This window comes from Pleurodeles waltl, chromosome 9 (genome assembly GCF_031143425.1).
Source record: "Pleurodeles waltl isolate 20211129_DDA chromosome 9, aPleWal1.hap1.20221129, whole genome shotgun sequence".
Taxonomy (NCBI): Eukaryota; Metazoa; Chordata; class Amphibia; order Caudata; family Salamandridae; genus Pleurodeles; species Pleurodeles waltl.
In genome coordinates this window covers 1,090,542,876-1,090,570,135 of record NC_090448.1, presented here as the reverse complement: position 1 = coordinate 1,090,570,135, position 27,260 = coordinate 1,090,542,876, and the positions used below count along the sequence as shown (strand labels likewise).

The 27,260-nt window shown below is 45.6% G+C and overlaps 1 protein-coding gene across 1 annotated transcript in view; it reads left to right on the top strand.

The window, feature by feature from the left end:
• EHD4 (EH domain containing 4) overlaps positions 1–27,260 on the top strand; it is a 177,570-nt gene that overhangs the window by 106,258 nt on the left and 44,052 nt on the right. Inside the window, exon 5 of the mRNA XM_069208775.1 lies at positions 10,252–10,416. Within this exon, the coding sequence (XP_069064876.1) occupies positions 10,252–10,416 (165 nt within the window). The remainder of the gene's footprint in view (positions 1–10,251; positions 10,417–27,260) is intronic.

Genomic DNA, 27,260 nt, shown 5'->3' with positions numbered 1-27,260 from the left:
TCATGTGTTTCTAGGTCTAAGAGGGCTTTGTGTACATGTGCTTAGTAAATGAAATAATAATAATAATAATATGTTTACTATCCCTGTGTTGATTATAACATAGATGCCCTAAATGATCCTGACTTAGACAACTACCCTATAAAGGCATCACCCCCTAACAACACCACATCGTAGCATGAGGTTATACAAACCGCAGCCTCCCACTAGGAAGACTACTTCCTTGTGCAGAAACTTTCAAAATCAGAGAACCATCATGCAGTTTTTCCCAAAGTTTTTTCATGCTTCATTCTGTTTCTTATAATTTCAAAGAGTCTATTAAAGCAAGGGTAGTGATAGCAAGGGTTGAAAGGAAACAAAAACAAGCATTTTCAATGCAAAGGGTCTCGCATTTTTTCGAGTTAGAGCTATTAGCGTTGTAAAGCAAAACAAAAAACACAGCGCGATTGCGCTATGTACAATGCAGCACGATCGCGCTGCGTGGAAAATAAACAGATAAAGTAGTCCGGACTCCAGGCTGAAAACATCGAGCCTCGTATGTTTTTGGTACTTTACCGGTGCTGTGTAGGTGGGCTAAACACCGGAGAAGGCATGATGTATGCATGCCTTTCAAAAATGAAAGCAAGCGGATTTTAAAAGGCAAGCCCACAAACCAATGTAAGTGACTGACGTGGCATGGGCGTGGTTTCAAGCCCAAAGAGAGATTACAGAATAGACGGAGCACTTTGTGCTCGCCCATAAAAATCAAACCTCATAGTTTACACTGGGTACATTAAGGGCCCGGTCCCTCCGACTCTTTAGTGGTCCACACTTCCCAAGCAGGAATGCAAATGTGGTGGGCAAGAGGTTAGCAGTTGAGGCAGCAATGCATTGGTGCTTAGCCAGTTCCGTGGCACTCCTTTTCCAATACGCTAGGGCTCTGTGAGAGGAGATGCAGGAACTCGTTGAATATCTTTCAGAAGAATATAAGCAAACATTTACAATGCAATAGGTCTCGCATTTGCAAGAGGTGGAACTATTGGCTTTGTAAATGGATAAGTGGACTTTTTCCTCACATAAATTGGTCACCCCTGCCTCATAATTTGGCCCTTTCCTGCCATATAATTCCACTGAGAAAGCAGCTCTGCAAGGCCATGCGTGACCAAAGCTACTTTTTTAATGAGAAACAGTAAAACAAGAATTTTCAACAATAGTGTATCACAGCTCTATACAATGATGAAGAAAATTAAAGTGCTTAACTATAGTTAAATACGTTTTGTGCTGCCATTTTTTAAGCTGTGCGTGAACTGGCTGCATTGTCCTCTCCATAACTGTGACATGAGTTAACTAAGAAACAATGTGAAATAACTGGTAGTCATGCACAGTGCTCCAATACTGCACATTGCGCTGCGTAAAACCTGAAACTGCCATAAGCACGAAGGAAAAACAAAACAAACAATGACAATCAACTGGTAGTTATGCATATCGCTCCAATACTGCCCATTGCGTGTGTAAAACTTGAAAGTGCAGTGGCCACCATGAGCTCAAATGAAAAACAAAATAAACAATGTTGAGTAACTGTGTGTCATGCAAAGCGCTCCAGTACTGCCGATTGCTCTGTGTAAAACTTGAAAGCGCCATGGGCGTAAATGAAAAACTAAAGAAACAATGTGAAGTAACTGGTAGTCATGTATCCATGGACAGACAGATAGATGAAAAGAATGGTCGGCAAGTTGGAAAATTGAATGGTTGAATAGTTTGAGAGATGTACAACATGGTCCGATTCCACCTGCTTGTACCATGGCGACTTCTAAAGCATACTTTAGAGTTTCTCAGGTGGGAACGGTGTTTCCAAGAGTTTACACTGAACAATTCTGTGAGTATTTGATTTACTAAACAACATCGTCCTTAAAACACGTACATACATTATTTTAAGAAAAACAAAACTCAGAGTTCAGATTAAAGTGCATAGCTTTTATTCCCCTCACAAACCCTCCAGTGGGGATGAGAAAGCAACATGTTAGGGGAGGGTTGCCTTTCAACAGTTTCAACGTTAAAATTAAAAATATGGAAAAGGCGGTCTTAAAATAGGGATAAATGGTGCAGCACTAGTACAGTCAGACCTCAGGCAGAGTTGGGTTTCTTCAGGACAGAAATAGCAGGGGGGAAAAGCATGTTGGAGACTTCTGAGATTTAGCGGCAATCAAAAATTTACAGCCTGACTGAATTTATCACTATAGAATAATTCACAACATAACAAAAGTACACTGTTTAGATTCCGAAAGCCCCTTGGAATGTGGGATATTCAGCAGACACGTGGGCTTCAGTACTGAAAGTTTGTGGCTAGCTATGAAGCCTGTGAAGGTGCCGGAAAACACAACAGTTGTGGAGCATGGTGCTATAAATCTGCCTACAATGAGGGTATGACTGGTCATATGGTGGAAGTCTGAGGATCTAGGGTACTCAGAGCCCCTACAGACAATGCAAAGTAACTGGTAGTCAAGCAAAGCGCTCCAAAGAAACAAAGAGAAATATTGTTCAAATACTGCCTATCGAGTTTGCGTCATGCAAGATTTGAAAGCGGCATGGAGTGAAGGATAAACAATGAGAAGTACCTGGTAGTCATGCAGAGCACTCCAATACTGCCTATAAAGTTCATGCTGTATAATAGTTGAAAGTGCCATGGAGTGCAAAGTGAAAAGACGAGAGAAGCTTGGCCTACATTTTTTTTTTTTTTTAAGTAGTCCTGAAACCTTGCGTAAAACATACACACTGCATAACTAAACAGTAGTTGGCTGGTGCTATTGAGGAAAGCTAAATATCGGAAAAGGCATGAGGTATGCATGCCTTTGACAAATGACATCAAGGGAATTTTTAAAGGCAAGCTCACAAACGAATAAAAGGGATGGGCATGACATGGGAGTGGTTAAAGCCCATCAGAAAGATGACAACAGGTCGGAAGCGCTTGCGCGCCCAACCTAAAAAGGAGGCGGGGGAGGGATAGTATCCTCGGTGACAGGCCTGGCTCAGTAAATCTTGGATCATTCCCGTGGTCCAGCAGGACCTCTCTATTGTGCCGGGACACCTTTTTGGGCCACAGGTTGATGGGATGCTGGGGAAAATAAAGAAAGACACGGAGACAGTGAAATATATGGGGAGCTACAGACTACATACACCATGTCTAAACTGCAGCCCCGGGGAAGATCTAAAACAACCACCCCCAAACAGCTGTACTTCTGTCACAGGCAGCAGTATTCCTTCCAACACCTAACTGGGAGGGGACACTGCAAAGAACCTTGCAAGGGTAACAACTTGGTAAAGCCAGGAGTGGCACCAGTAAAGGAGCTACCACTTCCAGACAGTGGCCTTTCCTGCCTTCTGAACCACCCCAACAACCTGCCAGTCTGATGTCACTGGTTGGGGAAGGACACAAGATTTTCTCCCTCTTTCAGAGGAGGTCCTATCCATCCAGAGGGTTCTAGCGGTGATTGAGCATGGCTCGCATCTTGATCTACACACAACCTTCCCAACATTCCACCCTGTGAATATGCTTTTGTGCAAATGACACCATTACCTCTTTTAGGAAGAAGTGCAGGCCCTCCTACAGAAGGTTACCTTCAAGGAAGGGGTGTTTTACTGTTTCCACTTTTCTCATCCCCAAAAACTAAAATACTTTATCATGACAACCCTGCAGGATGTCATCCCTCTCCTCTACCAGGGCAATTATATGATGCCGTACGATCTACAAAGCACCTTCCACATACCCATCCACCCAGTTAATCGCCAGCACCTTTGCTTTGTGTTAAGTGTACAACACTACACAATAGCAGTACTTCGTAGGCCCTGAAAAAATAAGTGACAAGAAAAATCTTTGTTAAAGAAAATGAAGATTAAAAAATAGGACAATGTAATAATTTGGGCCGCAACCATGTGAAACTGAAAAACTGACTGCAGCTTTAAAGAACCTAGTCCTCCAATATCCCATCATGCTCTCACATTGACAGTTGGTCCTGGCACACCAAGCTTGGCTTTTTTCACTTTTTTCATCTGGATATGTTTCCAAACCTTCTTTAAAACTGTTTTACTCAAAGTATCTTGGGACCGTAGGTTCATTTGTCATTTTCTAACAGAAAGAGATTCATTTCTTCATAAGAATGCAGTTTTTTATGTAGTGTCCTCAACTAGCAGGATAAAGGCAGAAACTTGCTTATGATATGTATATATGTTGCCTCTGGAATTCACACATTTGTTTTTAAAAATACAAGCATTGCAAGATCTTTCCAAGGTGCACCCTGAAGGACCGGTAGAAAATGTTCCGTCATGGCCTTTGGGAAGAACAGCGCAGGCAGCAGGAGTCCGTCTCTGTATTAACTGGAAGATCTGAGGAGTAAGAAGAATACTACTCTATGAATACTCCCATTGATATTTCTGAAGACTCCATTTGAGGGAGATACAAAAGCCAATCGTCATTCTGAAAATTGACAGTTTCCAGTCAACTTCAAGAACCATAATGTTTACCCAAGTTACTATGCTACCCGTTTGCATCAGAGAGCCTTTGGATGTTAAAGAAGCATAGACTTTTAACCTCAAGCAAGTCTATTATATCAAAGCACCATTCAATTTCGATATACACAAGTACTTCAGCTTCTCTTAAGAGGCCTGCAGAATTGGAAATGAAGTCTCAGAGACTGACCTCAGCTTTGGATGTTCGAGAGCTTAGGCTACTTGTAGAATAGCATCACCTGTTCTTGAAATACCAGACTCTCTGACTCCAGTACCTCTTTCGACTACGACTTCCTTGCCTCCACCATCTTCTCCTGCACCCCAACATACTTTTTCCTACGGAGTTCTTTCCATCTAGACCTCAACCTCCAAGACTGCACTGAGCTTCAGACATGTTGCCGCTAAGGAGCCTTAGCGTACCTTACTCACTGTTTCCCTGTAGATCACGTTCACAACAGCAATCACACTATGTAGAAGGCCCCATTTCTCCAGACGCTCACCCAGACATCCCTTCTGACATACATCCAGGTCATTTTTGTCTTCTCCATGGTCTTCTTCAAGATCAAGGCCTAGAAGCTATTCCCTGCCCTTAACCGTCATTGCCAACAAGAGCTTGTCTAATTGATGACATAACCACTTTTCAAGAGGTCCTGGCCAGAGTTGGTAACAAGCTAAACATCCCTCTTCAGTATCACACCTCTTCAAGGCTGCCACTCCTATTGGTTGATGGCGGCCTAGAACCAGCAATAGAACTTTTTAATTTGCTTTACTTCGTAAGACCTGTACCATAAAGGTGACAGAAAAAAGAATAGACCTCTACTGCTGGAACCATTGTTTCTCAAAGCAGACCTTCCTTCAAATTCTGTTATTTTCAATGCAGCAACAAAGTATCTTGACAACTCTTTCTTGTCTACTGCACATCCAGACAAGGAGAGTAATAAATTGGGTTCTATGGGCAGAAAGGTTTGTGGAACTTCTGCTATAACAGTGGAAGCAGCCAGTGCTACAGCACTCTTGGACAAATATCTCCAGGTCCCTTTGGGCTCTTTATGGTAGTTTGCCAACAATTTGCTTCAAGAAGAGAATGTCATGAAGACTTCACAGATGGTCTGTATTCAGTACCAGTCCTGCTGTAGACACATTAGATCTGGCAGCACATGGGTATTGCCATGGCCTAGAATGAAGGTGACCTTCTCCGCTATGGCTTATAGAAATGCAGCAAAGAATCCTCAAATGGTGACCTTAAAGCCATGAGCCTACAAAAGTTGAATTAACAGAAAAAGCATTCCTACTGGCCCTATGAATTTTTGGTATAACCAACAGAGGTTTCAGCCCCACTTTACAACCTCATGTGCAACGTAAACATCAAAGACCACCCAACTGCTAACAAATGTATCTTTAGAGGAAAGGCAAGTGACCAACCATCAGTAGTCATGGGCAAGCTTCCTGCAAGAGGCAAGTGACTCCTCAATTCCCCATCTTCTGCTGCCCACTACAGTAGGCTCAAGCATTTCAAACTTTCTGGAAGAGTAGAGAAATATATCAAAGGACAGATGGGGTCTAAGTATTTTACAAAATGGCTACTTTGTCAGTTTCACTTCTCTTCCACTGGCAATACCTTCAAAAAATCATTCCAACACCATTCCAGCATTCGTGAATAGGTGATCTATACTTCACAAATGCAGGCTGTGGAGTCTGTCCCACCTTCCCCAAAAGAACTGGGAATGCATTGCTAGTGCTTTCTCTTGAAGAAGAAAGGCCCCATAAACGAAGTCAGACCAGTTCAACACCTCAAACTAGCAAACAGATTAAGTTCAAAGAAAAGTTCAGGAATCGAGCGCTCCCTCAAATACACCCCCAATGTCATCAGGAAGATTAGCTTTGATCCATAAATCTTCAGGATGCTTACTTCCATGTCCGAGTTGGATGGAAAAAAACACTGAAATTCCTGACATTTGTTGATTGGGAGTGGACATTACCATTTCTCCCATTTAGATTCAGATCTGCACCAAAACTGCACTAAAAACATTTTTGAAGTGTGTGGCTGTAGACATAAAAAAATCTTGGGTGTCTGGAGATCTCAATCGATCTGTATCTAGATGTCTGGGTGGGGAAAGCCTCAGCATCGCAGTAAGCACATGAGCAATTTCGAGCATGCAGTTGCCACCCTGAATCGGCTGTGGTTGCCTGTTAATCAGTCAATGTTACTTCTACCTAGTTCAGTTTCTGCACTTCCTGGGAGCAGTATTGAATACTCTCTGAGCCAAAGTGTACCCTCCAGAGGAAAGACTATTGTTTGCTGAAGGGTCGAAATCATTTGACAACAAACCGCCCGACTCCAGGACCGATCTTTCTGTCTGGGCTTAATGGCATCCCGCATTTTTCTGTTTCACAGCTAGCTCCCATCTTCATATTGAGGCCATTACAATAGTGTCTGGAAGAACAATGGTGCCAGTACTCAGTCAGATGGGAAGACACACTCGTACTGTCTTGTGAACTCAAGCACCTCCTGTGGTGGTGCCATGAAATGAAATTTCCTTTGTGGACTGGACTTCCCTGTGACTGATGCCTCCCTAACTGTTTTTGGTACTCGTACAAGTCACTGCAGATTTAAGGGACATGGTTTTCTAAGGACATGTCTCATCATATCAATCTTCTGGAACTGAGAGCTGTACATATAACCCAGAAAGTGTTTCTTCCTGCTTTCAAGATGGACTTTCTGGTTGTTTAGACTAACACCACCATAACCATGCTTTATATGAACAAACCAGCAGGAACTGGATTGTGGGCTATCCATCCTCTCGAAGCGGTTGATAGCCAGGAATCTGAGGATCACTACAGATCATCATCCAGGCACCAAATTATCAAAAGCTTCCCTAAGTAGGACATTTCAGGACAGCTATGCTTTTTTGTTACTAGGGTTTCCCTCGGATCTCTTCGCAATATCAGAAACCCAAAAATGTCCAAACTTCACCTTCAGAGGCTACCATCAAGAGAGGAATAGGAATGTCCTGTGAATTGACTGGTGCTGGAAACTGTTTCCGCCTTTCCACCTATTCCCACTGATAACAGTGATCATCACCAAACTAACATACCGAAGGGCCAGGATGATTTAACAGCACCAAAGTGCACTCGACAGCGGCAGTTCATTCACCTATCAGAGTCCACGAAAGAGATTTGTTGTGTAAGGAGGATCTCCTTCAAATGTTCAGGGGCCAGGTTCTCCTTTTCCAAATTGCTGTCTTTAATTTGGCAGTCTGGCTCCTGCACTCACAAAAAATGGGCACTTAAAACTCCCTTAAAAGTGCATGGTCATTCTAAAAGAAGGAAAAGACCATCCACAAGAGCTTCATATGCCTTCAAATGGATGCTATTTTGCAACTTGTGTTTTTCAAAAGAATTTCAATATCACTTTCTGTCAAGAAAGAAGCACTATTGACAAGTCTTCATTGGGCTCAGTCAGGCTCAAAATGCTCTTCCTATGAGGTCTATGAGGCAGCTGTTTCTTCTGATAAGAAATGTTGTTCACTTAGCTCCTTTCTTTAAACAAATCCAGTTGTTAAGGCATTTATTGAAGGAATTAGGAAAGGTCTTCCCACTGATCATCTGTGGGAACGGAATATTGTTCTCAAGGCTCATTGACTGTCTATTTGAGCCAATTAGCAATGATTCCCTTCAGCATATATTGTGAAAGCTGCATTCCACATAGCTATATCACAACCACACAGGCTTATAAATTTTCAGGCATTGTGCTTCAATAAACCATACATATTGTTCCATAAGAACGAAGTGGTAATTTGGACTTGCCCCCGCTTTCTCCTTAGGGTGTTGCATTTTTAAGTAAACTGATCTGTTTCTGTTGACTTTCCTTCAGGAATCCTTCATGACCAGTTGAAAGAACTTTCAGTACATTAGATGTAAGGAGAGTGTTTACATTTTATTTGGGCAACACAAATGAAAACTAAGCACTTGTTATCCATGTGCCCTTGGATAAATTGCTGGCCACTTCATAAAATTTCTCTAGATGGATAGTCTTTTGCATATTGTTATGCTATGAAAAACTACTAAGTATTTGGTAAACAAACCAAGACCTCACTATACTAAAAGTAAAGCAGCTACTGCTTTTTAAATATTCCTGTTTTTTAATCAGACCCAAGTTGGGGGCATACTTTATTGAGTAAGCTCTTGGCATAGTTCATTATATTTTGCTTTTGTTCGCCCACTGCTTTTAGTAGGGATGGCTTGCTACTCTATTCAGTGCTTAATTATCAATGGAGATCCCCTGCTGGAGAAGGAATGGTTGCTTACCTGTAAGCACAGTTTTCCTTCAAGAGAATTACAATTATAACCATAAGCAACCCATCCTTTAATCATAAGAAACCCATCCTCCTGGTGGAAGAAACGGAGGGAGGTGATGTGTTTCTGTAGTAGGAGCATTGTTTACATTGTTAAAAAAAAAAACTGGAGCAACTGCCATTTATGGATACTAGAGGACTGGGAGTCCATGAAGTTGCAGTGTCCATTTTTCAGCCTTATGTGTCTACAGCATATATAGCTACATTGCTCTATTTGCATCCTTTTTTCCTTTAACAAGGTTTGTGAAATTGTTTCTTGCCTTGTCACCTAGTTCCATGGAGAATTTTCTATATTATTTTTAAACCACATTTTATAAGCATTTTACAGTGAGAAACAAGGATGATAACATGACAGATACCATCACATAGAGGGTGGATATTTATAGTGCGTTCAGTAACAGTAATAGCATAAATCCAACACAGCAAAAATCTTGTTTGAGGGACCTCAGGCCCACTTCAGTGGCTGTGCTACATTAAGTATTACGGTAGTACACTTCCACAGCTTCATCAGTGACAATTTCATGAAAATCGGAACAACTATTCTAAACCCCCACCCACCCAATTGCTCAGTCCATTAGTCTCCCAAGAGGAAGAGCCCGGATAGGTCCTCGCATTGCCAATGTCTATTATGAAACAGTGGGTAGCTTTGTTAGAGGTGAATGGGGGGATGATCTTGTTTGAGCAGATGCCTAGAGTTGCGACAGAGAATGTCTGCAGGATGGGGGTCATATCCGTCCAGTGAAGTGTATGCTACATATAGATAGTCACCAGGTCCAACCAGGGCATGACTGAACCCTTGCTGTCAAGAGCCTCATCTTGCTGAAGTTCGCCCAGCAGACTCTCCCAGCCACGGACCATTTTCATCAGGGCCCTCTCACGTTTGGCATTTCTCATCAGGTTCATATCCTTATACAGAGTGCAGTGTGTTAGTTCATTAAGCCAGGTCGCTAAACATGTGCCCCAGGTGCTTTTCCAGTTAATAGTTAGTTGTATCTTGGCCAATATAAGGTGCAAGGTCTATAAATTTGGTGGTCACTGTGCGCTTGGCCAGCCTAGACCCAGAAAGCATGCCAGAGACATTTCTATTTTTGTAACAGGGGTTACATCTTAAGTAAATAAATGAATGTGGCCATTATGGGCTTTTTGATAGGCTAAATTATTTCTGTGTTTGAAAGACATGGCTTTTCTAACAAAAAGCAAATATGAAATGTATTTTCTTGGGAAAAGTGCTCTGGGATGCTGTATGTGGGTGGGACTGTTTTGGGCTTATGATTCCACTGGAAATTCCCCTTAAGAAAAACTAGGATGGTAGGTAAGAAACCATTCCTTTTACTGTTGGCTATGTCATCTCCACTCATAAAAGAAGTGAGGTTGGATGCTGAACTATTTTATCTTGAGCTTGTTCCATTTTTATCAGGTCCATGCCTATATCATCAGTTATTTAAAGAAGGAAATGCCTGCTGTGTTTGGAAAGGACAGCAAGAAGAAAGAACTGATCAGCAAATTGCCTGAAATCTACAGCCAGCTTCAGAGGGAGCACCATATATCACCAGGAGATTTTCCTGATGTCAAGAGAATGCAGGTAAAGTGCTTGTGACACTTGTAAATACAACGTTTGGTCTATGTGCAAAGAGTGAAATATTAAACAGCCATTGGGCACGGTTTGTTCTAGGGAATTTATTGAAAATAGTTTGTTTAACTTCTGTAGAACAAATATAAGGATTAAGAAATGTCCAGTGAAGTGATAATAGTCAAGCAGCAGATCTACCCAAAGTTCTGTGTGGTATTGAATGGTTTTTAATAACAAAAACTTTATGCAGTATATCATATTCTTCTTTCAACAACCTATATAAATGTTGGAAAGCCATGGCTCATTAGGCTAACCCAGAGCCTTCTTGAGAGTGTATTTTAATGATACAATGCCTTACAAGTTGTTTCTTCTTTTTTAAATTACTAAACACTTAGGTAATTGTATTGTTCTGATGGATACATCTACGTATGGACTACTCACCTTTTGAATACTCCCAATGCGCCGGTATTCAACAGAAATGTTTTCTTTCTAGCTCTCCACACCGACAAGGACGTCCCATTAAAATAGCTCTGGGCGTGACTCCGTTTGACGTCATTGGAGCCCTAAGAAGTGTTGATACAAAACGAAATGGCCTAAAACCTTTTGGTAGGAGAGTGTACTTTCCTTGGAAAGAACCATTACAGTCTCTTCCAAAGCAGTACCCTGGGCCTTCCATATGATTGCAGAATTGTAATAAAGCTTGTGCAGGGGTTCAACTAAGGTTCTAGAAGCCTATTTCTGTACAGAACTGTAATTACTCCAGTATTGGAACTTTCATAGCTTTATATGCTTGAATAATTCCCTGTCGTCAAAGTGGTAGTCCCACTGTACCTTAGAAAAGCAGTATGCAACAAATAAGTTACGTTTTAATGGTAGTAGGCCCTGATTACATTAGCCTATCTATGTCCGTTTTAAAAAAAGGACTAAAGTTGAACGATGACCTATCAGGTGGCAGCACCCTTTAGAACACTCCTAAGAGAGGCTCTTTCTCTCAGATTTTCACCGCAGGGTGACTGCGAAGGGAGTCCTTTTCTCCACTACTTCAAGCAAGGTATTAGATTTTCATCTATATTTAGAATGTCTGATTCGAAAGACCTCTTTCGTCCCTGCATCACCTGTGGGAAAAAGACAGTTCATGTGGCTGATCCACATAGGAGTTGTATTTAATGCCTTTACCCTGGTCATAAGGCAATAGAGTGCAAGATTTGTCACATTTATTCTTCCAGAAATCTAAAGGATAGAGAAAACAGATTTATTGTGGCTACAAAAAGCTAAAGCCCAAAAAACATCTAGTTACTCTTCAACAAAGTCACATAAGGGCCAAATCTTTAGAGGGCACATCTGAGGAGAACAGAAAATCCCTCAAAACTGATCACCAAGTGAGAAAATTCAAGAAATGGGAGAAACAAAAACACCCCTCCTCAGAGGCAGCTTCATTTGCTACTACATCAAAGCCACAAAAAGACATGCCTCAGATTACCTCCTGTAAGCGAGAAAATCACCGACAGCAACTTCGTCGACGACTGCAGTCACCAGGGATGAATTTAGGGCTGTGCGAGCGGTGCGGCCACAATGGGTGCTGGTCTGGATTGGAGGGCGCTGACCTCAGGGGGGCACTGTATTTAGCAATAACTTACAAAACTTGCAATTTAAAAGCACCTTCTGAAATGTTCCATGTGCATCCAGCCTTCAGGAAGCAATTAGAATGTAAGGATAACTTGTAATTAATGTTCCTGATCGGGAGAAAGATCGGAGTTTTGTCTAGTAGCAGTTTTGATTCCCCATAAAGAAGCACAGAGGGTTAAAGTGCCTGCTGCAAAGAACAGAAAGATATTTTATGTGGATAGCTTAGTGGATTAGTAAAGCTGACTTTTACAAGCAGTTTAAAACAAATAAATGTGTGTGAGATGGGCTATGGAAAGATGAGGGGCACATTTGCAGGGTAATAGTGAGGGAATCAGAGGAGGTAATCGTGGGGTGGGAGGGTGCCAAAAAAGACTGTTGCACACAGCACCACCAGTGCTAAAGCCGGCCCTGACCGTCACAACCATCTTGTCAGTGAGAGGCTTACAGTGCTGATGACAACCGCCATTGATGTTCCCATCTTGTTGACGAAGGGCACATCTACGCCCCCACGGATGTTAACTGTCAACAAAGACTCCTACGTCGATGACATTACTTAGGGCTGCATTGGTATCGTGATTAATAAAGACTTTGTCTACGACAGCCCCGTCAGCGACAGCTCCACCACCGACAATGACACCATCTTCGACAAGAATAAAAATTGCTAAAACATTTGTGCAGCCAGAACTTTCATGTTCCACCAGTATATCGCCTCTGATTCCAGGTCATATTCTGGACATGGAGGATTCTGGCGAAGAGGGCCCGTTTGGCCCAGCCCACAGCCCCTCGGAGCTCCGTGTAAAATATATGAAGAGCAATATTATGAGGGCGACCATAGCCAGGACTTTGAGCGCTACTGTCACTAACCCTCTACACGAAAAGACATGGATCGTTTTCAATACTATCCGGAACCTCAGCACAAACAAGAGGATGTTTTATGCCTTGCTCATTAGTTCAGTACCTTCAGGCTATGCTGTCGGACTAAAGATGACAATACCACTATTAACACCTCCTGCCCCTTCTCCTCCGCGTACCATCATACCAACGACTACCCCTAGAGTGACACCTCCATCATTATAGTTTCACCACTTAGTGAGGACCATTCGACTTCGGAAGATGACATCACCTTCCAGCGCAACTGGATATTGGGACGACTACGTCGTTCGCACCCCATCTCCACCACAACATCACCCTGCTGACTCTCTTTCAGAGGACATTGGAGGGTTCCATAGTATTATGGAAAGGGCAGTAGAAAGATTTCACCTTCCCATAGCAGCTAAGCAGTCTGACTGTTTCTTATACGATTTCAAAGACCAGGCACGGAAATCGGTCAGCTCAGTACTTATCATTGACCACATGTGCAGGAGGGGATAAAAATAATGAAAAACTCTGCTATGGTAGCAGCGATCTTAGCCCGCATCGACAAAGTACAGAGCGCTGGATTATTCCCCTGCGTGCCTAATGGGGGACATCCCAGAGCAGACTCTGTTACCTCCTAAGCGGCACAGAGAAGATCTAAAAATCTGTCTGCCCCCATATCTACTGGATAGAGAAGGCTGCCATCTTGACACAATAGGCAAGAGATTTTCCCTCATGCCAGCCATCAGAGACAGGACTGCCAGTTATTTAGCTATTCTGGCACACCATGACAGGCAGATGTGGTCCGACATCAAGGATGTGCTAAACCATATTCTGGAAGCTCGAAGGCAGGAGGCAAGGAGAATTCTACAGGAAGGTGAATGCGCCTCTTCAGAAATTGACACCACTGTGGCTATCGCCGCCACAGGTTTCAGACAGCTGGCAGGCGCAGCCGTCCTGAGAGCCAGGGATGGCTCAAAGCCACATCCTTTCGACCTGAAGTGCAGTCAGAGATACTTGATATGGCTTATGATGGGGGACACATTGACCTCTCACAATTAATGAAATTGTCCTTTGAACCCTTTCATAGAACTGAGCTAAAGTTTCTCACATAAAAGGTGGGCTTCTTATTGGCAATTACGTCCACCGGAAGAGTTGGTGAGATCCAGGCTATCTGATAGAGATATCTAGCTGCATATTCCTTACCTTTGAATTCCATGGTGTCTGCTTCGAATCCGGAATCTTTTTTGTTGAGCAATACCCTGCGTGCGCCGTCAGGTGACATCATCCGGCTCTGCATGGCTTCGTCAGCATTGTTGGAGCTGTCTGTGACATCACGGTCGTCTATATAGACGCCACCTCAGCGTGCATACGTCAGTTCTTTTCCTTCCACGCAGGTCCGGGATCTAGCTACCCTTTGTCTTTTTTGGCAAGCCTTTTCTCAATATTTTATCAAAGATTTTTTGTCGTCTGTGCGAGGATGTCCTCTAGGAAGACAGGGTTCAACCTGTGCAGCGCCTGTCATTGCGCGATGTCGGTTATGGACCCCCATGAGCTATGTCTCTGGCGCCTCTACAGGGACCACGGCTCGAAGTCGTGCTCCAACTGCCAGACCATGGCCCCGAAAGCTTTGAGGGAGCGGACCCTAAAGCTCATGGCAGCCCAGCAGTCACAATAAGAAACTTTATTTCGGCTGGAAGCCATAAAAGCAGTTGCAAGATAATAAATACATATATACATAAAATTCATAAGAGACATAAAACATAATTAAGAACGGTCCGTGATGTCATGCAGTTTATTACCTAGCACGTGTGGCTGTGCTAACAGTCTCTTGGATAATTCCATTACTGTTCTGAAGAATCTTAGAATTCACAGTTCCAACCCAGTGTCTTAGTAGAATTAAAACAAACCAAATGTGGGCTCTCCCTAACTCTTGGTGCCCAGCCTTTAGATCAATAAAGGTGACATACAGGTGATCCTTTTTTGACGTTAAGTACTTCCAGCATAGAAGTTTAAATCTAAGAATCCAGTCTATCATACTGACCCCCTTCCTAAACACAGCCTGGAGATCGGAGAGGATTGAGTGATCATTGATCCAAGAGTGCAACCTATCTAGGACCTGTTTGCAAAACACCTTTTGGCTAATGTCGATTAGGCTTATAGGTCTATAATTGCTGGGTAGATCTCTTGCCAAAACAACAAGTGATGGACGGAATGCTGAACATTGTCAAACACTCACCCCCAGTCACAGATCTGGGTTTAATCCATCGTTCTTTTGCTCACCATGCCACCCCAGTTTGGACCCAGCCATATGCAAATCAGTCTTGATCCTGTTCCTCATGGGACAGTCCAGCCCGAACTGCCAATCCAGGTCCTCACTGGACCGGAAACAAGCATCCTGGGACCTGTTTTGGGGTTTCACCCCTCATCAGCCAGGCTGATCAGCCAAGATCTCTTGCCCCCTTTTTATAGATAGGAACTATTGTTGCTCCTTTCTACGTAGGGGGGAAATCACCTCCCCTCAAGATGGTGTTGCTTAAGATATTTAAATACAACATCCAGGTTCCAGGGCGTGATAAATGCAAGTTGTCTGGTATACTGTCTGGGCCAGGGGTCTTACCTTTTTGCAGTGATTGAAGAGCCGAAGCAGTTTCTTTCGGAGTGAAAGGGGCCAGATCAAAGCCTGGCGAGCCTATGCTAGTAGCAAGTGGATTGAACAGAATGCAATTCTCTGTGGGCATTGGCGGAAGAGCATCACTACTGCTACTAGGGACTGTTCTGTATAGGACCTCAAAATGTGACACCCAACTTTCAGGCTGAATTGTTGGATTGCTCTCATCTTTCTGGGGATCTTTCTTCGCTGCCACTTTCTTCCAGAACAATTGTCTATCACCTTCGTGAAGGGCATTGACCAGAGTAGCCCCTTCGGTGTTTTTCCACTCACTTTTGGCTTTTTCCAAGGTCTTTTTGTATAGGTTCCTTGCCGCCCTTATCTCAGAGTTATCCCCTGTTTGTAAGACTCTCAACAACTGGGATTTTGCCTGGTGGCAGGAACCAGTAAACCACCTCAGTGGTCTGCCCGAGCCTGCCCCTTTTTTCCTTACTACCATAAAAAGCAGTCTCAGGCGATTTATCAGGCAACAGTGTAGCTCGATGAAATCCACAGAAAAAAAGTCAATAGATTTCAAGGGGGCTACGCTCTCTTGGACTATATGGTAGATTGCAACCTGGACCTTTGGGTCATTTGCCACCACTTCCCACTTTACGTTCTTGTTATTATTAGTTGTTGTTACATTGTTGCCCGTCACCCTTTGAGGCAAATGTTTACTTCTGAATAAAGGGGCTGTAAAAACTGCACAAAGGGCTTGGTGATTACTGTCGTCCCTGGGATTGGCAAAGCTCATCGTCTACAAAAATGTAATCTAAGAGGCTCACATAAGTTCCTTTTTTTGTACGTGGGCGCTGCCGGGGTGTCTGTCTTGGTGTTCCCAGTAACCTGCCTTAGCCATGCATTGATTAATAAATTCTCTAGTGGGGCTGCCACTCCCACAGTGTTCCTTATCACTTTCTGAACTGGGCCTGATCTATCCCAACGGTCCATATGCTGATTCCTTACTTGTTAGGAGTCTTCGTTGACTTAATTGCATGTTGCAATCCCCTGCTATGATTAGGCCCGTTCCCCCACCCAACTGAATCAGGAAGTCCAAGAGATAGTTCAACTTAAAGTTCCGTGAGCTTTGTGACACGGGTCTGATGTAGATATTTACATTCGCTAGTATGCACCCTTTGTTTCCTGATACTCATCTCCACAGCCAAAACATTGGTATTCGAGCTGGGTATCTCTTTTACTCTTGGGAATAGATCTTGTTTTAGCCAGATTACCAACCCACCCGAAGTGCAAGCTTCCGAAAAGTCAAGTAGCCCATTCTATGCGTCTCTTGCAGTGCCCACGTTTCCTGGAGCAAAATAATTTGATGCTGGTCAATAAAATTACACCATTCTGGGTCTTGTATTTTTTATTTCAACCCTGCCATGTTCCAAGATTAAAGTTTTATTGGATGGCCGTCATGCCAGCCTGGCAGTCGACTTCAGTCGGCAAGACTCCTCGGAGGTCACGGTCACGCTCAAGGAGGAGGTCGCAGAACCACTCCAGGGGGCCCCCAAGTCCTCTTCATCCCATTCGAGGTACCACGCCAACAGCAGTTTAGCCACCGTCCTCCGGCATCACAGCATCCTGTGCGAGGATGCGGTCATGGTACCTTCAGACCCAGAGGATCTAGCCAGAGGTCGACCACCACCCAGCCCCCACTCTTCCGCAACACCAGCCCTCCCAGTATGGTTCGGTAAGACCATGCCCGTCCAGTTGGAGGGAGGATTTAATTTCATCTCCCGCACTAGCGATCCATAACATCGTACAAATGGGTCTTGCAGATTATACAGAAGGACTATTACCTCCCTTTCCAGTCTTTCCCTCCCTTTCCAGTCTTTCCCTCCCTCTATCCCTCTGTTAAAAGGACGGCTAATGGGGGATCATTTAATCTTACTCCACGAGGAAGTTGCAGCTCTCTTGGCTAAGAGAGCCATAGAAAGGGTCCAGATATCAGAAGTAGGCAGTGATTGTTATTCCCACTACTTTCTTATTCCCAAAAATAACAAAAGTCATCACCCTATTTTGGATATAAGGGACACCAATCTTTTCCTCAAAAGGCAGAAATTCAAGATACTCAGTCTTTCTCAGGTTTTGTCTGCCCTAGACCAAGGAGAGTGGGTGGTAGTGTTGGACTTGCAGGATGTGTATTTTCACATCGTCATCCTGCCCGCCCACAGGCGGTACTTGCGGTTCAAGGGGGGGCCACGAGCACTTTCGGTTTACCGTGCTCCCCTTCGGGCTCACCAGTGCCCCTCAGGTGTTCACTAAAGTGATGGCGGTGGTGGCAGCTCATCTGCGCAGGTTAGGGATCTCAGTCTTCCCCTACTTTGATGACTGCCTGTTGAAGGCTCCTACACCCCAGGCTCCTTTCACCCACCTTCAGACTACGGCAGACCTCCTGCATTCTCTGAGGTTCACGATAAATGTGCCAAAGTCACACCTGACTCCCTCTCAGAAGCTCCCTTTCATCTGAGATGTTCTGGACACAGTACAGTTTCGGGCCCATCCTCCTGAGCAGTGAGTCCAGAATATTCAGGTGATGATACCGATGTTTTGGCCTCTATCCTGGATTTTGGTGAGACAGACTCTGAGGCTGTTGGGACTCATGGCTTCCTGCATCCTGTTAGTCAAACATGCCAGACGGCATATGAGGACTCTGCAATGGGACCTGAAGTTCCACTGGGCACAGCATCAGGGAAATCTTACCGACACGGTTCAGATGTCAGAGGGAACTGCAAAAGATCTGCAGTGGTGGTTAGTGACCTGCGATGGGGTCAAAGGCAGACTCCTCTCCCTTCCCCAGCCAGATCTCAAAGTAGTGACAGATGCGTCACTTATGGGATGGGGCGGCCATCTGGGAGAGGCGGAGATCAGGGGAATCTGGTCTCCGGTTGAGTCTGGGCTCCACGTCAACTTATTGGAGCTCCGGGCGATCCGACTAGCATTGAAAGCACTTATTCCTGTTGTGAAAGGGAAGTTAGTGCAGGTGTTCACGGACAACACTACCCCAGTGTGGTACTGCAACAAAGCAGGGTGGTGTGGGGTCAGGGACCCTTTGTCAAGAGGCTCTGCGTCTCTGGACATGGCTGGAACAGCAGGGTATAACCCTGGAGGTTCAACACCTGGCAGGTTCTCTGAACGCCAGGGCAGTCGAACTCAGTCGTCGATGCCTAGCGGATCACAAATGGTATCTTCATCCGGAGGTGGCACAAGGGGGGAGAGCCTTGGTGTAGGAAGCTGGCTCTGTCTATACTACATCAAATAAGATATAGTGTGCACAGAGTCCAGGGGTTCCCCAGATGTTTGACAGAGTCAATAATAGATCACACTAATGCTCTATTTGTGGTAGTGTGGACGAGCAGTTAGGCTTATCAGAGGGTAGTGTTAAGCATTTGTTGTACACACACTCAATGACTTAACTCCTGACCAATAGGGTTTTATATAGAAAAATATTTTTGATTCAGCCACACACCGGTTGGACCGGGAAGAGGGCCGCCTGTTGATCGTCACTGTGCTGGGTGTCGATTTCCTCCAAGCCTGGGGGTTGCAGGTGGGTCCTTTGGTGTTGGTTATCTTCAGACAGGGCAGTCGCAGTCAGGGGGGTCCTCGGGGGGTCCCCTCTTCAGGTGTCGTCATGGAAGGGTGGAGCGGTCAACCTGGGGTATGTACTTGGTCACTGTCGCCTGGGAGTCATCTCTGGTCATTTGGGCCACCTGCACTCTGGCTGTGGGCGTCGGGTGCAGAGTGGTTAGGATTCACGCTTCTGGAGTGAGGTGGGAGTCCTTTAGAAGAGGTTTCTTCTTTTCTTCTTTGGACAGGGCCGCTGTCCAAAGGAGTTCTTGATCCTCTGTGATGCAGGCAGTCCTCCAGAGGTTTTTCAGAGGTCGCTGGACCTGCAGGACATGTCGCCTTTCTTCTGCAGGTTCTTTGAAGCAGGAGACAGGCCGGTAGAGCTGGGGCCAAGTCAGTTGTTGTCTCCTTTCCTTCTCTGCTGGGTTGTCCGCTTAGCAGTCCTTCTTCTTTTCTTAAGGTCGTCGTGAATCTGACCAGCTTGGTTCAGGGAGCCCTTAAATACAACATTTAGGGGTGTTTGTAGGGGTTAGAGGGCAGTAGCTAATGGCTACTGTCCCTGAGGGTGGCTACACCCTCCTTGTGCTCACTCACTCTGGGGAGGGGAGCACATTCCTGTCCCTATTGGTCCCTATCCTCCAAACCAAGATGGAGGATTCTTCAAGGATTCTGTCACTTCAGCTCTGGACACCTTAGGGGTGGTCCCGGTTGAGGTGGTGACTCCTCCTTGTTTTTCGGAATTATCCCTCTGGATTTACCTCCAAAAGTGGGGGCTTTGTCCGGGGGGCTGGGCATCCCCACTAGCTGGAGTGCCCTGGGGCATTGTAACAAGGAAGCCTGAGCCTTTGAGGTTCACCGCTAGGTGTTACAGTTCCTGCAGGGGGGAGGTGTTAAGCACCTCCATCCAGTGCAGGCTTTGTTTCTGGCCTCGGACAGCACAAAGGCTCTCACCCCAGGGGGTTAGAAACTCATCTTTCAGTGGCAGGCTGGCACAGACTAGTAAGTCCTGCACTGAAGGATTGGGTAAAATACAGGGGGCATGTCTAAGATGCCCTCTGAGTGCATTTTTTAATAAATCCAACACTTGAATCAGTGTGGGTTTATTATTCTGAGAAGTTTGATACCAAACCTCCCAGTATTCAATGTTGCCATTATGGAACAGTGGAATTCATATTTGACAAACTCCCAGATCATATACTTAATATGGCCACACTGCACTTAAAAAGTCTAGGAATGGAGTTAGACACTGTAGGGGTTATTGCTCATGCAGCTCTGCTCTCACCTGTAGTATAGTGCACCCTGCCTTAAGGCTTTACGGCCTGCTAGAGGGGTGACTTACCTGTGCCACAGGCAGTGTTATGTGTGCATGGCACCCTGAGGGGGATGCCATGTCGACTTTGCCTTTTTCTCCCCACCAATACACACAATCTACAATGTCAGTGTGCGTGTGTTAGGTGAGGGATCCCTTAGGGTGGCACAACACATGCTGCAGCCCTTAGGGACCTTCCCTGGTACCTTTTACAAGGGACTTAAATGTGTGCCAGGGGTGTGCCAATTCAGTTTTTAGTGAAAGAACACTGGTGCTAGGGCCTGGTTAGCAGGGTCCCAGCACACTCTGTTAAGTCATCATCAACATCAGGCAAAAAAGTTGGAGGGGGAGGGGAGGTGACTGCAACAAGGGCCATTTTCTTACACTTGGTTAAATCTGTTCGCCTCCGCAGAGAACGGTCAATGTCAGCTGTATTGCGTGTTGGAGTTTCCAAGGCAGCAATCGCTAAGCAACGCTTTTCGTCGCGAGTGGAATTCGGGCCTCCTATAAGCATTTCTACCCATATCACTTATGCCCACAGTTCTCAAGAAGATCAAGAACGACTGGGCCCAAGTCATCTTAGTGGCTCTGGATTGGGCACTGAGAGTCTGGTATCCTGAGCTACTCAAAATGAGCATCAATCCTCCAATCAGGCTGCCCCTTTGAGAGGACCTTCTGTCGCAGCAGCAGGGGGTGGGTCTCCACCCGAACCTGTCAACTCTGCACTTTCCTGCATGGAGATTGAGCCGCGGCAGTTGATGGGTTTTGACCTTCCTCACGAAGTCTGTAAGGTTATTCTGGCAGCCAGGCATCCCTTCACTAAGACAGTATATGCCTGCCGTTGGAAACGCTTTGTATTATTATACTGTTCAGAGAATTCCATTGACCCTCTTTCTGATTTACTTTAAGACATTCTTCTTTTTCTTCTGTCTCTAGCCCAGCAGTGTTCTTCCTTAGGGACTGTGAGGAAATGCCTCCTTGGCATGGTTACCCCCTAACTTTTTGCCTTTGCTAAGTTATGACTTGAAAGTGTGCTGGGACCCTGCTAACCAGGCCCCAGCACCAGTGTTCTTTCGCTAAACTGTACCTTTGTCTCCACAATTGGCACAACCCGGAACTCAGGTAAGTCCCTTGTAACTGTTACCCCTGGTATCAAGGGCCCTGATGCCTGGGAAGGTTTCTAAGGTCTGCAGCATGTCCTATGCCACCCTAGGGACCCCTCACTCAGCACATGCACACTGCTTCACAGCTTGTGTTTGCTGGTGGGGAGAAAATGACTAAGTCGACATGGCAGTCCCCACAGAGTGCCCTGCAAACCCCACACTGCCTGTGGCATAGGTAAGTCACCCCTCCAGCAGGCCTTACAGCCCTAAGGCAGGGTGCACTATACCACAGGTGAGGGCATATGTGCATGAGCACTATGCCGCTACAGTGTCTAAGCAAAACCTTAAACATTGTAAGTCAGGGTAGCCATAAGGGTATATGGTCTGGGAGTTTGTCAAAAACGAACTCCACAGTTCCATAATGGCTACACTGAAAACTGGGAACTTTGGTATCAAACTTCTCAGCACAATAAATGCACACTGATGCCAGTGTGCAATTTATTGTAAAGATACACCCAGAGGGCATCTTCGAGATGCCCCCTGAATACTTACCCGACTTCTAGTGTAGGCTGACCAGTTCCTGCCAGCCTGACACACACCAGCCATGTTGCTGGCCACATGGGGAGAGTGCCTTTGTCACTCTGTGGCCAGGAACAAAGCCTGTACTGAATGGAGTTGCTTCTCACCTCCCCCTGCAGGAACTGTAACACCTGGCGGTGACCCTCAAAGGCTCACCCCTTTTGTTACAGCGTCCCAGGGCATCCCAACTATGGAGATGCCCGCCCCTCTGGCCACTGCCCCCACTTTTGGCGGCAAGGCTGGGGGAGATAATGAGAAAAACAAGGAGTCGCCCACCAGTCAGGACAGCCCCTAAGGTGTCCTGAGCTGAGGTGACCCCTGCCTTGGGAAATCCTCCATCTTGAGTTTGGAGGATTCCCCCAATAGGAATAGGGAGGCACAAAGAAGGTGTAGCTACCCTCCAGGACAGTAGCCATTGGCTACTGTCCTCCCAGACCTAAACAGACCCCTAAATCAGATTCCTGCAACCTTAAGAAAGAAGAAGGACTGCTGACCTACAAGCCTGCAGAGAAGGAGGAAGACGAAAACTGATTTGGACCCAGCCCTAACGGCCTGTCTCCAACTTCGAAAACCTGCTCCAGCAGGGGCCAGCGACCTCTGAAGACTCAGAGGACTGCCCTGGACTACAGGACCAAGAAACTCCTGTGAACAGCGGCCCTGTTCAAAACCAGCTACTTCTTTGCAACAAAGAAGCAACTTCCAAGGACTTCACGTTTCCCCCCGGAAGCATGAGACTCTACACTCTGCACCCGACGCTCCCGGCTTGACCTGCAGAAAACCAACACCTCAGGGAGGACTCCCCGGCGACTGCGAGCCCGTGAGTAACCAGAGACGACCCTCCTGAGCCCCCACAGCAACTCCTGCAGAGAGAATCCAGAGGCCCCCCCCTGACCGCGACTGCCTATAACAAGGGACCCAACGCCTGGAACCAACACTGCACCCGCAGCCTCCAGGACCTGAAGGAGCCGAACTTCGACGCACTTACCTGCTGGCAGACTGGAACCAGAGCACCCCTGTTCTCCATAGGCGCCTATGTGTTTTGGGCACCTCTTTGACCTCTGCACCTGACCGGCCCTGAGCTGCTGGTGTGGTAACGTTGGGGCTGCCTACGGCCCAAGACTGAGACTTGTAAGTGTTTTACTTACTTCCTAATCTAACCTTTACTTACCTCCCCCAGGAACTGTTGATTTTTGCACTGTGTCCACTTTAAAAATAGCTTATTGCCATTTTCACAAAGACTGTACATGATATTGTTTTCATTCAAAGTTTGTGAAGTACCTTACATTTAAAGTATTAACTGTAAATCTTGAACCTGTGGTTCTTAAAATAAACTAAGAAAATATATTTTTCAATATAAAAACCTATTGGCCTGGAGTAAGTCTTTGAGTGTGTGTTCCTCATTTATTGCCTGTGTGTGTACAACAAATGCTTAACACTACCCTCTGATAAGCCTACTGCTCGACCACGCTACCACAAAATAGAGCATTAGAATTATCTGTTTTTTCACTATCTTACCTCTGAGGGGAACCCTTGGACTCCGTGCACACTATTTCTTACTTTGAAATAGTATATACAGAGCCAACTTCCAACATTGGTGGATCAGCGGTGGGGTGCAAGACTTTGCATTTGCTGGACTACTCAGCCAATACTTGATCACATGACTAAATTCCAAAAATTGTCATTAGAAACGAATTTTTGCAATTTGAGCTATTTTTCTAAATTTCTAAAAGTCCTGCTAGGACCTTGTGTAAGTCCCTATTAGCATATCTTTTTGAGTTTAAACGTTTGAAAATGTTTGGTTTAGTTCTTGAGATAGTTTTAGATACTTAAAAAGTATCCCAACTTTTAGAAAAATAATGTCTAGCACAGAAGAGATGGTGGTGGAACTCAACCTCACCCCTTACCTGCATCTAAGGATGTGAGAGTTAAGGACTCTCTGTAAAATACAAAATATAAAAACTGGATCAAACCCTACCAAAGTACAGCTCCAGGAGCTTTTGGCAGAGTTTGCTAGAGACCACCCCTCTGAAGACATCCTTACAGAGGGGGAAACTAGTGACCTGGAGGAGAATTCCCCCCCCTTCCTAGTTAGAAAGGCCAGAGTCCCTCAAACCCTGACTCCACAAGTGATAGTCAGAGATGCTGCTTCTCCCACAGGGGAGTCCAGCATCTCTGAAAGAATTGAGGGCAGCCCCAATGAAGATGACCTCCTATTAGCCAGGATGGCCAAAAGATTGGCTTTGGAGAGACAGCTCCTAGCCATAGAGAGGGAAAGACAAGAGATGGGTTTAGCTCTCATCAGTGGTGGCAGTAACTTAAATAGGGTCAGAGACAATACTGACATGCTAAAAATCCCCAAAGGGATTGTAACAAAATATGAGGATGGTGATGACATCACCAAATGGTTCACAGCTTTTGAGAGGGCTTGTGCAACTAGAAAAGTAAACAGATCTCACTGGGGTGCTCTCCTTTGGGAAATGTTCACTGGAAAGTGTAGGGATAGACTTCTCACACTCTCTGGAAAAGATGCAGAATCCTATGACCTTATGAAGGCTACCCTGATTGAGGGCTTTGGATTCTCTACTGAGGAGTACAGGATTGGGTTCAGGGGGGGCTCAAAACTCCTCGAGCCAGACCTGGGTTGATTTTGTTGACTCCTCAGTCAAAACACTAGATGGTTGGATTAATGGCAGTGGTATAAATGATTATGAAGGGCTGTATAATTTGTTTATGAAAGAACGCCTTTTAAGTAATTGTTTCAATGATAGACTGCATCAGCATCTGGTAGACCTAGGTCCAATTTCTCCCCAAGAATTGGAAAAGAAGGCAGACCATTGGGTCAAGACTAGGGTGACCAAGACTTCCACGGGGGGTGACCAAAAGAAAGGGGTCACAAAGCCTCCCCAGGGGAAGAGTGTTGAGACATCCAAGGGAAAAAGTAAAGAGTCTTCTACAGGGTCCCAACAACCTGCACAGGAGGGTGGGTCCAAAGCCTCTTCACAATCCTCATTTGGGTACAAGGGAAAAAACTTTGATCCCCAAAAGGCCTGGTGTCGCAGCTGTAGTCAGCATGGACACCAAACTGGAGACAAGGCCTGTCCCAAGAAAGGTTCCACTTCAACTACTGCTCCAGTTAGCACTGGATTAGCCAGTCTCTAGATGGGATCAAGTGTACCCAGAGCAAATCAGGGTCCACACTGAAGCTACATTAGTCTCTCAGGGTGGGGTGGTCTTAGCCACAATAGCTGCCTGGCCGCATAATATGCAAAAATACAGGCAGCAGCTCTTTTTTTTAATGGGACTAGAGTAGAGGTCTTGAGGGATACAGGTGCCAGTGTCACTATGGTGACAGACAAACTGGTTTTCCAAGGACAATACCTGGCTGGACAAACCTATCCAGTCACCAATGCTGACATTCAGACCAAAGTACATCCCATGGCTATGGTAACTTTAGAAAGGGGAGCGGTCACTGGCCTGAAACAGGTGGTAGTCTCTTCTGCAATCCCAGTTGAATGTCTGCTTGGAAATGATCTGGAGTCCTCAGCATGGGCTGAGGTAGAACTCAAAACCCATGCAGTCATGCTTGGTATCCCTGAACTGGTGTGTGTCAATACTAGGGCACAGTGCAGAGCTCAGGGTGAAAAAGAGGTGTTGGAGTCTGGGAAAAATGGCCCAACCCTCCAAGAGAAAAGGAAAGAAGACTGGGGAACCAACTTCAGCACAGAAAAAGAAACAGAACCTCTCTTCTCAGGAAGAGGTTCTATCCCCATGAGGGAACTGAGCCTATAGAGTTAGATCCTTATCAGGTGAGCTCTTGGGCCCGGGGGGACACTCAAGGGAACAGCTGTGCAAGGGGCAAGAAACCTGTCCCTCTCTTGAAGGCCTAAGGCAGCAAGCTGCTGTACCAGAACAAGGTAGTGTCAGTGGAACCCACAGGTTCTATTGGGAAGATGGACTCCTTTACACTGAGGCGAGAGATCCCAAACCTGGTGCCACTAGGAGAGTGGTAGTACCTCAGGAGTTTAGGGAGTTCATTCTGACCTTAGCCCATAACATTCCCCTTGCTGGGCATTTAGGACAAACCAAGACATGGGAGAGGATAGTCAACCATTTCTATTGGCCCAATATGTCCCAGAAAGTAAAGGAGTTTTGTGCCTCCTGTGCCACCTGTCAAGCCAGTGGTAAGACTGGTGGCCATCCAAAGGCCCTCCTCATTCCACTTCCAGTGGTGGGGGTCCCCTTTGAAGGAGTGGGAGTGAATATAGTGGGTCCACTTGAACCTCCCACAGCATCAGGGAATCAGTATGCCCTAGTAGTAGTGTATCATGCTACTAGGTACCCTGAAGCAATTCCCCTTACATCCACTACTGCCCCTGCAGTAGCCAAAGCAGTCATTGTTATCTTTACCAGAAGTGGGTCTTTCCTGAAGAGGTGGTTTCTGACAGAGGTACCAACTTCATGTCAGCTTACCGAAAACACATGTGGAATGAGTGTGGGGTGACTTACAAATTCACCACACCGTACCATCCACAAACCAATGGTCTTGTTGAGAGATTTAATATGACATTGAAGGGCATGGTAATGGGGCTCCCTGAAAACCTCAAAAGGAGATGGGTTGTCCTCCTGCCATGCCTGCTTTTCGCCTACGGAGAGGTGCCTCAGAAGGGAGTAGGGTTTTCCCCCTTTGAACTTCTGTTTGGCCATCCTGTCAGGGGACCACTAGCTCTTGGGAAAGAAGGTTGGGAGAGACCTCTCCATGAGCCTAAGCAAGATATAGTGGACTATGTACTAGGCCTACGTTCCAGGATGGCAGAGTACATGGAAAAGGCAAGTGAAAACCTTGCGGCCAGCCAACAACTCCAGAAGATGTGGTATGACCAAAAGGCTGCTATGGTTGAATTTCAGAACCGGTTGGGTTCTGGAGCCTGTGGCTCCCAGGGCACTCCAGGATACATGTTGTGGCCCTTACCCAGTGCTAGAGAAAGAGTGAGGTCACCTACCTGGTGGTCCTAGGCATTAGCAGGATCCCCAAGAGGGTGATCCACGTTAACCGCCTAAAACTCTTTCATGACAGGGCAGATGTAAACATGTTAATGGTTACAGATGAGGACCAGGAAGCAGAGTGTGAACCTCTCCCTGATCTCCTCTCCACTGACCCTAAAGA